The sequence below is a fragment of the Passer domesticus genome, chromosome 35 (assembly GCF_036417665.1).
Source record: "Passer domesticus isolate bPasDom1 chromosome 35, bPasDom1.hap1, whole genome shotgun sequence".
Lineage (NCBI taxonomy): Eukaryota > Metazoa > Chordata > Aves > Passeriformes > Passeridae > Passer > Passer domesticus.
The window spans coordinates 38578-53909 of NC_087508.1; the positions used below are offsets into that span (position 1 = coordinate 38578).

Here is a 15332-nt window from a genome sequence, read left to right on the forward strand (position 1 = left end):
TGGGGACATTGGGGACACCGAGGGGACATTGGGGACACCATGGGGACACTGGGGACACTGAGGGGACACTGGGGACAGTGGGGACACCGAGGGGACATTGGGGACACCATGGGGATATTGGGGACACAGGGACATGGGGACACCGTGGGGGGACATTGGGATAGAGGAGGACATTGGGGACAAAATGGGGACATTGGGGACACCGAGGGGGGACACAGGGACACGGGGGGACAGTGGGGACACCGAGGGGACACAGAGACATTGGGGACATTGGGGGGGACACAGGGATAATGGGGACATTGGGGACATGGGGAGTCGCTGTGTCTGAGCATGACCGAGCACGCCCTGGGGGGTACGGGGACAAAATGGGGACATTGGGGACAAAATGGGGACATTGGGGACATGGGGACACTGAGGGGACATTGGGAACAAAATGGGGGACACTGAGGGGACACCGAGGGGACACTGGGGACATTGGGGGGGGACATTTGGGACACCGAGGGAACATTGGGGACACTGGTGGGGGGGACATGGGGACACCGAGGGGACACAGGGACAGCGGGGACATTGGGGGGACACAGAGGGGGACATTGGGGGGGGACGCTGGGACACTGGGGGGACACTGGGGGGACACTGGGGGAAATGGGGACACTGGGGGGACACTGGGGGAAATGGGGACACTGGTGGGGGGGACATGGGGGGCTCAGGGGAGGAACGCCGGAGACATTTGGGGTCACTGAGGGGACACTGGGGACACAGCAGGGACATGGGCAGGGGACACGGGGACACCCAGGGGACACCCGGGGACTCTGGGGAGGAACTTTGGGGACACGGGGGGGGGGGTACAAAGAGGGGAGGGGCACAGAGGGACCCCCGCGGGTTTTGGGGGACCCCCCTGACCCCCCCATTTCCCCCCCCAGACGGCACAGACAAAACCTCCACCATCTGACGGCGCCGCCGCCCCCTCCCCAACCCGGGGGGGGCTCCCCCCTGACCCCCCCCCCCAAACCCCCCCAAAACCCCCCGGGGGGTCCCCAAAACAGCGGGGGAGGGGCAGCCCCCCCCCCCACCACCCCCCCGGGGGGGGGTTTTTGGGGGGTCGTGGGGGGGCCATGACACTACAGGGGGGGTTTTTTTTGGGGGGGGGGGGTCGTGATGGGGGGGGGGCGTTTCCCTCGGTTTTTAAAAATCCCGGGATTTGGGGATTTGAGGATTTTATTTCTTTTATTTTTGTTGGTTTTTCCTCTTCTTTTTTTTTTTTTTTTTGTTATTATATTATTATTAATTAATTATTTCTTGTCCTGACCCCCCACGCTGGGGAGGGGGAGGGGGAAATGAAACCCCCCCCCCTCCCAAATTTAGGTACAACACCGCCCCTCCCCCCCCGGGGTGGGGGTTCCCCGCCCCCCCCCTCGGTACAGCCCCTCCCCCACCCCCCCCCTTTGTAGCCCCCCCGGAATAGAAAAAGACAAAAAAATCGTTATTTTAGATACTTTTATTATGATCCTTTTGTTATGACATGGCTGGAAACCATTGACCTTATTAAAGACAAAAACCGCCCCGAGCTGCCGCTTTCTGCCCCAAAACGGGGCTGGGGATGGGGATCTGGGGGATTTTGTGGAATTTGGGGGGAATTCGGAGGGTTTGGGGGAATTCGAGGGGGATTTTGGGAGAATTTGAGGGGATTTTTTGGGGATTTGAAATTTTGGGGAGGATTTGTGGGGATTTTTGGCGGCAATTTTGGGGAATTTGGGGGGATTTTTGGGAATTTGAGGAATTTGTGGGGTTTTTGGGGGGAATTTTGGGTAATTTGAGAGGGGGTTTGGGTTCCCCCCCTCCTCACTCGCTGGAGGACTCGGAGCCATCGCTGGCGCTCTCTCCTCCTCCTCCTCCTCCTCTTCCTCCTCTTCCTCCTCCTCCTCCTCTTCCTCCTCCTCGCTGGGGCTGAGCTGGGGGGCTGCGGGGCGCCGCGCCGCCCCCCCTCGCTGCCTTCCTCTTCCTCCTCCTCCTCCTCCTCCTCCTCTTCCTCGTCGTTGTCGCTGCCGAAGATCTCCTCCTGGTCCCGCGCGGCCCGGGCGGCGTCGCTGCCCCCCCGGCGGCCCCCCCGGGAGCCTTCGGCCTCCTCCCTCCTCCTCCTCCTCCTCATCCTCGCTGCGCCCGGAGCCGCCCCCCGCGCTCCGAGCCCGAGCCGGAGCCTTCGTCCTCCTCCTCCTCCTCCTCGCTCTCGCTGCCCTTCGGCCGCTCCTCGTCTGCCCGGGGAGGGGGGGGGGGGGGGGGTCCTCAGAGGGCTGAGACCCCCCCCAAATGGGGGGATGGGGCAGGGGGAGGGGGGAATTGGGGGGGAAATGGGGAATTGGGGAGGGGGCTTTGGGATGGGGGGATTTGGGTGGGAAATGGGGATTTGGGATGGGGGATTTGGGGATGGATTTTGGGGCAGAATTTGGGGAGGGGGATTTGGGGAGGGGGATTTTGTGGTGAGAAATGGATTGAGGAGGGGGGACTTGAGAGGATTTGGGGAGGGGGATTTGGGGAGGGGGATTTTGGGTGAGAAATTGGGTGGGGGTTTTTGGGGAGGAGAATTTGGGGAGGAGAATTTGAGGAGGGGGATTTTGGGGCGGAATTTGGGGAGGGGGGGTCTGGGTCGCACCCGAGGCCGCCGCTTCCTTCTCGGCCTCCATCTCCTCCTCCTCCTCCTCCTCGGGCTCGTGGTTCTCCAGCTGCGCCCGCCGCGCCTCCTGTGGGGGGGAGGGGGCTCAGGGGGGGTCCCGGGAGGGTCCTGGGGGCCGGGACCCCTCCCCAAATCCCACCTGGGCCTCGAGCTCCTTCTCGTTCATGTCGCGGTGCTTCACCACCAGCACGGCGTTGGTGCCCGAGTGGGGCCCCGGCCCGCGCCCGGCGCTTGCTCAGCCGCACCCTGCGGGAGGGGAGGGGGCGTCAGAGACCCCCGAGAGACCCCCGGGACAGCCCCAAACCCCGAGAGACCCCCGGGACAGCCCCGAACCCCGAGAGACCCCCGGGACAGCCCCAAACCCCGAGAGACCCCCGGGGACAGCCCTGACTGTGCCCCGGCCCGCGCCCGGCGCTTGCTCAGCCGCAACCCTGCGGGAGGGGAGGGGGGCGTCAGAGACCCCCGGGATGGACCCGAGAGACCCCCCGGGACTGCCCCGAACTCTCAGGGACAGCCCAAAGGGTGCCCCCCAGTCCCCCCCAGTCCGTCCCTGTCCCATTTCCAGTCCCCCCAGTTCCCATTCCCAGTTCCCAGTTCCCTGTCCCATTCCCAGTCCCCCCCAGTCCCCCCAGTTCCCCATTCCCAGTTCCCATTCCCAGTCTGTCCCAGTTCTCCCAGTTCCCAGTCCCCCCCAGTTCCCATTCCCAGTCCCAGTCCCCCCAGTTTGTCCCAGTCCCATTCCCAGTCCCCATTCCCAGTCTCCATTCCCAGTCTCCATTCCCAGTTCCCAGTCCCCCCCAGTTCCCATTCCCAGTCTGTCCCAGTCCCCATTCCCAGTCCCCCCAGTCTGTCCAGTCCCCATTCCCAGTCCCCCCAGTCTGTCCCAGTCCCCCCAGTCTGTCCCAGTCCCCCCAGTTTGTCCCAGTCCCCATTCCCAGTCCCCTCCAGTCTGTCCCAGTCCCCATTCCCAATCCCCTCCAGTCCCACTCCCAGTCTGTCCCAGTCCCCAGTCTGTCCCAGTCCCCCAGTCTGTCCCAGTCTGTCCCAGTCCCCATTCCCAGTCCCCCCCCAGTCCCCCCCAGTCTGTCCCAGTCCCCACTCCCCAGTCTGTCCCAGTCTGTCCCAGTCCCCACTCCCAGTCTGTCCCAGTCTGTCCCAGTCCGTCCCAGTCTGTCCCAGTCTGTCCCAGTCCATCCCAGTCCGTCCCAGTCCATCCCAGTCTGTCCCAGTCTGTCCCAGTCTGTCCCAGTCCCCACTCCCAGTCTGTCCCAGTCTGTCCCAGTCCCCATTCCCAGTCTCCAGTCTGTCCCAGTCTGTCCCAGTCCCCATTCCCAGTCCGTCCCAGTCTGTCCCAGTCTGTCCCAGTCTGTCCCAGTCCCACTCCCAGTCTGTCCAGTCTGTCCAGTCCCCATTCCCAGTCCGTCCCAGTCTGTCCCAGTCTGTCCCAGTCTGTCCCAGTCCCCATTCCCAGTCCGTCCCAGTCCGTCCCAGTCCGTCCCAGTCTGTCCCAGTCCCCATTCCAGTCTGTCCCAGTCTGTCCCAGTCCGTCCCAGTCCCCACTCCCAGTCCGTCCCAGTCCGTCCCAGTCCATCCCAGTCCCCTCCAGTCCCACTCCCAGTCCCCCCAGTCCGTCCCAGTCCCGCTCACCGCGTCTCCAGCTCGTTGTAGTAGACGCCGTCGCCCTCGCGGAAGATGAAGAAGTAATTCTCCTCGTAGCCCTTGCTGGCCTTGTTCTTCACGTTCCAGTTGTACTCCCGGGCGATCTTGTAGTCGTACCTGGGGGGCCGGGGGGGTCGGGGCGGGGCCGCGGGACCCCGAAAACGCCCCCAAATCCCGACGGGGACCCCCAAAACCTCCCCGAGTTCGGGGGCGTCGGGGTCGCTCCTGGCAGGGATTTGGGACCCCCAGAACTGCACCCAAACCCCTCCCGGGGACCTCCCCGACCTCAGGGGACCCCCCCGATCCAAAGACCCCTCCTCACCCCCAAACCCCCCCCCCCAAACCCCCAATTTTCCCCCAAATCCCGACGGGGACCCCCAAAACCTCCCCGAGTTCGGGGTCGCTCCTGGCAGGGATTTGGGACCCCCAAAACTGCACCCAAAGCCCCCCCGGGGGGGACTCAGGGGACCCCCCAACCTCAGGGGACCCCCCCCAATCCCAAAGACCCCTCCCCAGTCCCAAACCCCCCCTCCCCAAACCCCCAATTTTCCCCCAAATCCCGACGGGGACCCCCAAAACCTCCCCGAGTTCGGGGGCGTCGGGGTCGCTCCTGGCAGGGATTTGGGACCCCCAAAACTGCACCAAAGCCCCCCCTGGGGGGACTCAGGGGACCCCCCCAACCTCAGGGAACCCCCCCAATCCCAAAGACCCCCCCAATCCCAAACCCCCCCCCCCCCAAACCCCCAATTTTCCCCAAATCCCCCCGGGATTCGCTGCAGGTTTTTCATTTCCCAGGAGCCCCCAGAGCCCCCAAACCCCCCATAATTTTTTTTTAAAATTTTTTTTATGATTCCCCTCGGGTTTTGGGGCCCCCCCCGGGTTTTTGGGGCCCCCCCCCGGTTTTGGGGCCCCCCCCCGGGTTTTGGGGCCCCCCCCCCCCGGGTTTTGGGGCCCCTACACGTCCTCGGGGGGCGTAGTCCACGTCCTCCTCCTGGTCCCGCTTGCGCTTGCGCAGCGTCTCCTCCACGGGCAGGAAATAGGCCACGAACTGGTTCCCCTCCTCGTCCATCATCCCCCTGCGCGACCCGGATCGGCCCGGAATTACCCCGAAATCAGCACCAAAAATACCCCAAAATCGGCCCGGAATTACCCCGAAATCAGCACCAAAAATACCCCAAAATCGGCCCGGAATTACCCCGAAATCAGCACCAAAAATACCCCAAAATCGCCCAAAATTACCCGGAAATCAGCACCAAAAATACCCCAAAATCGGCCCGAAATTACCCGAAATCAGCACCAAAAATACCCCAAAATCAGCGCAGAATTACCCCGAAATCAGCACCAAAAATACCCCAAAATCAGCCCAAAATTACCCCAAAATCAGCACCAAAAATACCCCAAAAACAGCACCAAAAATACCCCAAAATCGGCCCAAAATCAGCACAGAAACAGCCCCAAATCAGCCCAAAATTACCCCGAAATCAGCACCAAAAAATACCCCAAAATCAGCCCAAAATTACCCCGAAATCAGCACCAAAAAATACCCCAAAATCAGCCCAAAATTACCCCGAAATCAGCACCAAAAAATACCCCAAAAACAGCCCCAAAATCAGCACCAAAACTAGCCCAAAACCAGCCCAAAATTACCCCAAAAACAGCACCCAAATCAGCCCAAAATGACCCCGAAATCAGCACCAAAAATTACCCCAAAATCAGCGCAAAATCAGCACCAAAACCAGCCCCAAATCAGCCCAAAATTACCCCAAAAACAGCACCAAAACCGGCGCAAAATCAGCACAAACACCAGCCCAAAATATCCCCAAAACCAGCCCAAAATTACCCCCAAAACAGCCCCAAAACCAGCACAAAACAGCCCCAAAATCAGCCCAGAAACAGCCCAAAATCAGCCCAAAACCAGCACCAAAAATTACTCCAAAACCAGCCCCAAAATCAGCCCAGAATCAGCCAAAAATGAGCCCAAAAATCACCCCAAAATCACCCCAAAACAGCCCAAAACGAGACCAGAGTCAGCCCAAAAACCAGCCCAAAATCCCCCAAATCGGGGTCATTTTGGGTGGATTTTGGGGTGGATTTGGGGGATTTTGGGACCTGATCATGGCCTGGGACATCACCTCCAGATTTTGGGGTTTTTTGGGGTGGATTTTGGGGTGAATTTGGGGGATTTTGGGACCTGATCATGGCCTGGGACATCATCTCCAGCGCCGCCGCCCCCGAGGTGTCCTTGGGGGCCGGGTCGGAGTCGAAAATCACTTGGGCACAGGGGTTGATCCACATCTGGGGGAAAAAACGGGGGAAATCGGGCAAAACGGGGCAAAAAATGGGGGAAAACGGGGAAAAATGGGGAAAAAACAGAAAAAAATTGAGAAAAATGGGGAGAAAATGGGGAAAAAATGAGGGAAAAATGGGGGGAAATGGGGAAAAATTGGGGGCAGAAAAATATTGGAGAAAATGGGGGGGAAATGGGGAAAAAACCAGAAAAAAATTGGAGGAAAATGGTGAAAATTGGGGGGAAATGGGGGAGAAAATGGGGAAAGAAATGGATAAAAAAATGGGGGAAAATGGAGAAAAATGGGGAAAAACCAGAAAAAACAGAAAAAAATGGGAAAAACCAGAACAAAATAGGGAGAAAATGCGGATAAAACAGGAAAAAAAGGGGAAAATGGGGAAGAAAACAGAAAAAAATGGGGAAAACCAGAAAAAATAGGAGAAGAAATGGGGATAAAACAAAAAAAATGGGGAAAAATGGGGGTAAAACAGAAAAAAAAAAGGGGAAAAACCAGAAAAAAATCAGGGGTTGGGAGAAGAAATGGCAGAAGGGAGGGAACAGGAGAATGGGGAAAAGACCTGAGGGTGGAAAATGGAGATTTGGGATGGGAAAATTGGATTTTGGGGAGGAATATTTGGGATTTTGGGGGGGGAAAGGGATTTAGGAGGGAAAACGGGATTTTGGGGAAGGAAAATGGGATTTTGAGGGTAAAATTGGGGATTTAGGAGGGAAATATTTGGGATTTTTGGGGGAAAAAAGGGATTTTGGAAGGGAATATTGGATTTAGGAGAGAAAATGGGATTTTGGGGAGGGAAAACGGGATTTTGGGGAAGGAATATTTGTGATTTTGAGGGAGGAAATTGGAGCTCGGGGGGTGCACAGGGCTGGGGAGCCCCAAAATCACCTTGAAGTCGGGGAAGACGGGCATCACCTCCAGGGGGGTCACCCGGGGCTTGCTGTAGTGCTGGGAGATCTGCAGGGAGAGCGGGCTGAGCCCCAAAAACCAGCCCAGGGACCCCCAAATCCCCCCCAAAGAAACCCCAAAATCAGCCCCAGAACCCCCAAATCAGCCAAAGAAACCCCAAAACCCTCCCCAAAAATCCCCTAAAATCACCCCCAAAACACCTGAAAAAAAACCCCAAAACTTTCCCTAAAATCACCCCCAAACACAGCGTAAAACCTCAAAAAAATCCCCCGAAAATACCTCCAAAAATCACCGAAAAGATCACCCAAAAAATCCCCCCAAAATCCCAAAGAAATTCCCCAAAAATCTCCCAAAAAATCCCCAAAAGTCCCCTCCAAAATCCCCACAAAAATAACCCAAAACTTTCCCCCAAAAATAAAAAAATCCCCCCAAAAATCCCCAAAAAAATCCTCAAAAATCCCCCCAAAAAATTACCAAAAATCCCCCACAAAAAAATCCTAAAATCCCAAAAAAATTCCAAAAAACACCCCCAAAAATAACAAAAAAAAAAATCCTCAAAAATCCCCCTAAAAATCCCCCCAAAAACTCCACAAAAATAACCCCAAAAAATCCCCCAAAAATTAAAAAAAATCCCCCCCAAAACGCAAAAAAAAATCCTCAAAAATCCTCCCAAAAACTACCCAAAAAATCCCCCCAAAATCCCACCTAAACACCCCAAAAATCCCAAAAAAAATCCTCAAAAATCCCCCAAAAATTCCCCTAAAATCCCCAAAAATCCCCAAAAATCCCCCCAAAAATCCCAAATAATCCCCAAAGCCCCCAAAGCCCCCAAACCCCCCGGCCCCTGACGGGTTTCTGGGCGTCCTCGAAGGTTTTCTCGATGGCGGCGATCTGGCTGTCCCTGTCCTTGTAGATCTCCTCCTCGGTGAACTGCTGCTTCACCGACACGCCGATCCTGGGGGCCAGGTCAGGGCAGGGCCGGCCCGGAACGGACCCAAATCAGGCCAGAACCGGCCCAAAACTGCCCCAAAATCGCCCAAAAACAGCCCAAAAACTGCCCAAAAACTGCCCCAAAAACTGCCCAAAAACCGCCCGAAAACAGAGCCAGAACAGCCCGGAACGGACCCAAATCAGGCCAGAACCGGCCCAAAACAGCCCAAAATCGCCCAAAAACAGCCAAAAACTGCCCCAAAATCCGCCCAAAAACTGCACCAAAAACTGCCCCAAAAACAGCCCAAAAACAGCCCAAAAACTGCCCCAAAACGGACCCGGAACGGCCAGAACCACCCCAAAAACTGCCCCAAAATCGCCCCAAAAACCGCCCAAAACCAGAGCCAGAACAGCCCAGAACCACCCCAAAACTGCCCCAAAATCGCCCCAAAAAACAGAGCCAGAACAGCCAAAAAACACCCCAAAAACTGCCCCAAAATCGCCCCAAAACCAGCCCCAAAACAGAGCCAGAACAGCCCAGAACCACCCCAAAAACTGCCCCAAAACAGCCCCAAAAACAGAGCCAGAACAGCCCCAAAAACAGCCCCAAAAGAGCCCCAAAAACCACCCCAAAACAGCCCCAGAGTCACCCAAAAACTGCCCCAAAACCAGCCCAAAAAACTGCCCCAAAATAGAGCCAGAATCACCCCAAAAACAGACCCAAAACAGCCCCAAAACAGCCCAAAACCGCCCCAAAACAGCCCCAAAACAGACCCAAAAACAGCCCCAAAACCAGACCCAAAACCAGCCCAAAACACCCCAAAACAGAGCCAGAGTCTCCCCGAAAACAGACCCAAAACCACCCCAAAAGAGCCCCAGAAACAGCCCAGAGTCACCCCAAAAACATCCCCCAAACCACTCCAAAGTCATGCCCAAAACGTCCCCAAAATCACCCCCAAAACATCCCAAAATCACCCCAAAAACATCCCAAAATCAGCCCAAAAAGGTCCCCAAAATTAGCCCAAAACCACGCCAAAATCATCACAAAATCAGCCCAAAATCAGCCCAAAAACATCCCCAAAACCACCCAAAAAAAATCCCCAAAACATCCCCAAAGTGACCCCAGAATCACCCCAAAAATATCACCAGAATTACCCCAAAACCCCTCAAAAACCCCAAAATGTCCCTGAAAAACCCCAAAACTCCCCCAGAAATCCTGAAACCCCACAAAACCCCCCAAAACACCCCCTAAAAATCTCCACAACCCCCGTTGAAACCACCCCAAAAACGCCCCACAAAAACCCCGAAGTTTCTTCAAAAGCCCCAAAAGCCCCAAAAGCCCCAAAAGCCCCAGAATTTCCCCCAAACCCCCCGGACTCACTTGACCTCGGTTTCTCGTTGCTGACCCCGTAGCGGTTGAACTCGGTGGAGATGTACTCGGTCTTGCGCATCCAGGGCACCACCTTGGCGTGCTGCTGCGACCTGGGGGCCCAAAATAACCCTAAAATTATCCAAAATCACCCTAAAAACTGCTCCGAAAATCACCGCAAAACCACCCCGAAAACTGACCCAAGATCACCCCAAAAACTGCCCCAAAATCACCCAAAAACTGCCTCAAAACGGCCCCCAAATCCCCCAGGGCACCACCTTGGCGTGCTGCTGCGACCTGGGGGGCCCAAAACAGCCCAAATTCACCCCAAAAACTGACCCAAAACCAGCCCTAAAAACTGACCCAAAACCAACCCCAGAATCACCCCAAAAACTGCCTCAGAACTGCCCCAAAACTGCCCCAAAATCACCCAAAAAACTGCATCAGAATCCCCCCAGGGCACCACCTTGGCGTGCTGCTGCGACCTGGGGGCCCCAAAACAGCCCAAATTCACCCAAAAATCACCCTAAAACTGCCCAAAATCACCCTAAAAACTGCCCAGAAACTGCCCAGAATCACCCCAAAAACTGCCTCAAAACTGCCCCAAAACTGCCCGAAAATCACCCCCAAAGTCATCCCAGGGCACCACCTTGGCGTGCTGCTGCGACCTGGGGGCCCAAAACAGCCCAAATTCACCCCAAAAACTGACCAAAACCAGCCCTAAAAACTGACCCAAAACCAGCCCCAGAATCATCCCAAAAACTGACCCAAAACTCACCCCAAAATCACCATAAAACTGCATAAAAATCACCCAAAAACTGCCTCAAAACTGCCCCAAAACTGCCCAAAAATCACCCCAAAATCACCCCAAAAACTGCCCAACATCATCCCGAAATCTGCCCAAAAATCACCCCAAAATCGCCCTAAAGCTACCTAAAAAGCACCCCCAGAATCACCCCAAAATGGCCCCAAAATGTTTGGGATTTTTGGTGTTTGGGGATTTTGGGGTTTGGGTTTCTCGGGTTTGGGGTTTGGGGTTTTGGTGTTTGGGGTTTTTGGGGTTTTGGGGTTTGGGGTTTTGGGGTTTGGGGTTTTGGTGTTTGGGGTTTTTGGGGTGCCCATTTGGGATTTGGGGGGGTTTTTGGTATTTGGGGTTTTTGGGGTTTGGGATTTTTGGGGTTGGGGTTTGGGTTTGAGAGTTTTTGGGGTTTTGGTGTTTGGGGTTTTTGGGGTGCCCATTTGGGATTTGGGGGGGTTTTTGGTATTTGGGGTTTTTGGGGTTTGGGATTTTTGGGGTTTGGGGTTTGGGTTTGAGAGTTTTTGGGGTTTTGGGTTTGGGGGTTTTGGGGTGCCCATTTGGGGTTTGGGGGGATTTTTGGTATTTGGGGTTTTTGGGTTTTTTGCAGTTTGGGTTTTTGGTGTTTGGGGTTTGGGTTTTTGGGTTTGGGATTTTTGGGGTTTTTGGGGGTTGGGATTTTTGGGGTTTGGGATTTTTGGGTTTCTGGGGTTTGGGATTTTTGGGGTTTTTGGGGGTTGGGATTTTGGGGTTTGGATTTTTTGGGGTTTGGGTTTTTGGGGTTTGGGATTTTTGGGGTTTTTGGAAGGTGGGATTTTTGGGGTTTGGGGTTTTTGGGTTTCTGGGGTTTGGGGTTTTTGGGGTTTCTGGGGTTTGGGGTTTGGGATTTTGGGTTTTTGGGATTGGGGTTTGGTTTTTGGGTTTGGGTTTTTTGGGTTTTGGGGCTTTGGTGTTTAGGGTTTTGGCGTTTGGGGTTTTTGGGGGTCGGAGTTTTTGGGGTTTTTTGGGTGTTGGGTTTTGCCGTTTAGGGTGTTTTGGGTTTTGGGGTTTTTGGGTTTTTTGGGTGTTGGGGTTTTGGGGCTCACCTCTTGGAGCTGGTGGGCGCCTGGATCTCCTCCTCCAGCAGCTTCTCGTCCGCGGGGTCCAGCAGCACTGGGGGGGACCCAACCCTGGGATTTGGGGTCAGAGCGGGGGGTTGGGGTCAGGATGGGGGGTTTGGGGTCAGAGTGAGGGGTTTGGGGTCAGAGCGGGGGGTTTGGGGTCAGAGCGGGGGGTTTGGGGTCAGAGCGGGGGGTTTGGGGTGAGAACGGGGGATTTGGGGTCAGAACGGGGGGTTTGGGGTCAGAGCGGGGGTTTGGGGTGAGAACGGGGGATTTGGGGTCACCCAGAGGGTTTGGGGTCAGAACGGGGGGTTTGGGGTCAGGATGGGGGGTTTGGGGTCAGAGTGGGGGATTTGGGGTCAGAACAGGGGGTTTGGGGTCAGAGCGGGGGGTTTGGGGTCAGGACAGGGGGTTTGGGGTGAGAACGGGGATTTGGGGTCACCCAGAGGGTTTGGGGTCAGAACGGGGGTTTGGGGTGAGAACGGGGATTTGGGTCAGAGCGGGGGGTTTGGGGTCAGGACAGGGGATTTGGGGTGAGAACAGGGGGTTTGGGGTCAGAACAGGGGGTTTGGGGTCAGGATGGGGGCTTTGGGGTCAGCCCTGGGGCAGTTTTTGGGCCGTTTTTAGGCAGTTTTGGGGCAGTTTGTTTCGGGGCGGTTTTGGGGTGATTCCGGGCAGTTTTGGGCTCACCCCCGGGGTCTATCCTGTACGTGTCCGGGTTGATGAGGTCCCTGGGGCCGTTTTTGGGCTGTTTTAGGGTGGTTTTGAGGCAGTTTTGGGCCGTTTTTGGGCCGTTTTGGGCATTTTTGGGGCAGTTTGTTTCAGGGTGATTTTGGGGTGATTCCGGGCAGTTTTGGGGCAGTTTTGGGGCTCACCCCCGGGGTCTGTCCTGTAGGTACCCAGGTTCATGAGATCCATGGGGCAGTTTTTGGGCTGTTTTAGGCTGGTTTTGAGGCAGTTTTGGGGCCGTTTTTAGGCAGTTTTTGGGCAGTTTGTTTCGGGGCAGTTTTGGGGTGATTCCGGGCGGTTTGGGGCTCACCCCCGGGGTCTATCCTGTAGGTGTCGGGGTTGATGAGCTCCATGGGGCAGTTTTGGGTGGTTTTGGGGCAGTTTTAGGTCAGTTTTTGGGCCGTTTTTGGCCGTTTTGGGGCAGTTTGTTTCGGGGCGGTTTTGGGGTGATTCCGGGCGGTTTTGGGCTCACCCCCGGGGTCTATCCTGTAGGTGTCGGGGTTGATGAGGTCCCTGGGGCAGTTTTAGGGTGGTTTTGGGGCAGTTTTAGGTCAGTTTTTGGGCCGTTTTTGGCCGTTTTGGGGCAGTTTGTTTCGGGGCGGTTTTGGGGTGATTCCGGGCGGTTTTGGGCTCACCCCCGGGGTCTATCCTGTAGGTGTCGGGGTTGATGAGGTCCCTGGGCAGTTTTAGGGTGGTTTTGGGGCAGTTTTAGGTCAGTTTTTGAGCCGTTTTTGGCCGTTTTTGGCCGTTTTGGGGCAGTTTGTTTCGGGGTGGTTTTGGGGTGATTCCGGGCGGTTTTGGGGCAGGTTTGGGCTCACCCCCGGGGTCTATCCTGTACGTGTCGGGGTTGATGAGGTCGATGGTGACCCCCAGGTCAGGCTCTGTCAGCAGGTCGTGCTTGTGCTGCTTCTCCAGGGACGTGGCCTTGTACTGCACGAACCTGGCAGCCCAAAACGGAGCAAAACGCCCCAAAACCACCCCAAAATCAGCCCCAAAAACACCCGAAATCAGCCCAAAACCACCCCAAAAATCAGACCCAAAACCACCCCAAAATCAGCCCCAAAAACACCTGAAATCAGACCCAAAACCACCCCAAAATCAGCCCCAAATCAGCCCAAAACCCACCCGAAATCAGCCCAAAACCCACCCGAAACCAGCCCAAAATCAGCCCCAAAACCACCCCAAAATCAGCCCAAAAGCAGACCCAAAACCACCCCAAAATCAGCCCCAAAATCAGCCCAAAACCCACCCGAAATCAGCCCAAAATCAGCCCAAACCCACCAGCACCTCCGGGACCCCCCAGGACCCCCCAAATTCCCCCAGGACCCCCCAAATCCCCAGATTTCCCCTCCAGGACCCCCCGAATCCACTCAAAATCCCCCCCAGGACCCTCAAGACCCCCCCAGGACCCCCCAAAATTCCCTCACAACCCCTCAGGGACCCCCCCAAGACCCCCAGGACCCCCCAGGACCCCCGGATTTCCCCTTCAGGACCCCCAGAATCCCCCCAGGACCCCCCAGGCCCCCACCAGCCCCCCGGGCGGGCGCACCGGCTCTGGTCGAAGGGGTAGGTGATGAACTTGGGGTCGAAGGGGATGTCGGGCAGGCTGTTGCAGAACTTGACCCGGCACACGACCCCGGACCTGGGGGGGGCGGTCAGGGGGGCCCGGGACGCCCTGAAACCCGCGGGATTCGCCCCAAAACGGGGCCGGGCCCGCCCCGCCCCCCGCTCACCTCTCGGGGAGGGTCCGGTGCGAGCTCGGCCTGCGGGGGGAGGGGGGGGCCGCGTCATGACGTCACCGGGGACCCCCCCCAAAACGCGCCCGTGACGTCACGCGGGACGCCGCTGTCCGCTCGTTCGCCGCCGGGTGACGTCACGGGGCGGCGCCCACCCCCTCCCCCACCCCGCCGGGACCGCGGGGGGCTCCCCCAGCGCCGCGATGACGTCACGGCGGTGACGTCACGGCCGTTACCGGTGGCCCGGCTCATCGCGCTGCGCCTGCGTCTGGATGGTGGGGCGCCATCTTGGCCGCGCGCCGCCGCGCCTGCGCGGCGCCCCGGCCTCGGCGTCACTTCCGCCGCGCGCCGGAAGCCGCGCGCGGATGATGGCGGCGCCGCCGCCGCCTCCGGCCGGGCCGGGCCCGGGGCCGCCCTCAGCGCCCGCGGCGGGGCCCGGAGCGGCGGCGGGGCCCGGAGCGGGGCCGGGGCCGCCCCCGGGGGCCGCGCAGGGCCCCCGCGCTGCCCGCGCAGGCGGCGGCGGCGCAGGCGCAGGACTTCGACCCCGTGCAGCGCTTCCGGCTGCTGCTGCCGCAGCTGAAGGAGAGCCTGCAGGTGGGCGGGGCTTCTGAGGGGAGCCTGCAGGTGGGCGGGGCTTCTGAGGGGAGCCTGCAGGTGGGCGGGGCTTCTGAGGGAGCCTGCGGGTGGGCGGGGCTTCTGAGGGGAGCCTGCAGGAGGCGGGCTTCTGAGGGGAGCCGGCGGGTGGGCGGGGCTTCTGAGGGAGCCTGCGGGTGGGCGGGGCTTCTGAGGGAGCCGGCAGGTGGGCGGGGCTTCTGAGGGGAGCCGGCAGGTGGGCGGGCTTCTGAGGGGAGCCGGCAGGTGGGCGGGGCTTCTGAGGGGAGCCGGCAGGTTGGGCGGGGCTTCTGAGGGAGCCGGTGGGTGGGCGGGGCTTCTGAGGGGAGCCTGCAGGTGGGCGGGGCTTCTGAGGGGAGCCTGTGGGTGGGCGGGGCTTGCCGCCGGGATGGGGCGGGACTTGCCACCGAGAAAGGGCGGGGTTTGCCACAGGGGGCGTGTCCATCCAGGGGGCTCCCTGGAATTTCGGGGGGTCTGGGGCCATCCCTGGACCCCCTGACCCCCTGACCCCCCTGTGACCC

The 15332-nt window shown here is 58.1% G+C and overlaps 1 protein-coding gene across 1 annotated transcript; it reads right to left on the reverse strand.

Moving 5' to 3' along the window:
- Positions 1 to 1358: 1358 nt before the first annotated feature.
- On the reverse strand, positions 1359 to 15295 carry LOC135288739 (RNA polymerase II-associated factor 1 homolog). Its single transcript, XM_064402134.1, is given in 19 exon segments — positions 1359 to 1960; positions 1963 to 2125; positions 2127 to 2177; positions 2179 to 2249; positions 2648 to 2735; positions 2808 to 2876; positions 2878 to 2914; positions 4316 to 4444; positions 5286 to 5296; positions 5298 to 5403; positions 6519 to 6622; positions 7519 to 7587; positions 8389 to 8494; positions 9856 to 9951; positions 11720 to 11786; positions 13282 to 13403; positions 14013 to 14105; positions 14197 to 14226; positions 14436 to 15295. Coding segments are annotated over 19 exon segments (2874 nt in total).
- Between the last annotated feature and the right edge of the window lie 37 nt (positions 15296 to 15332).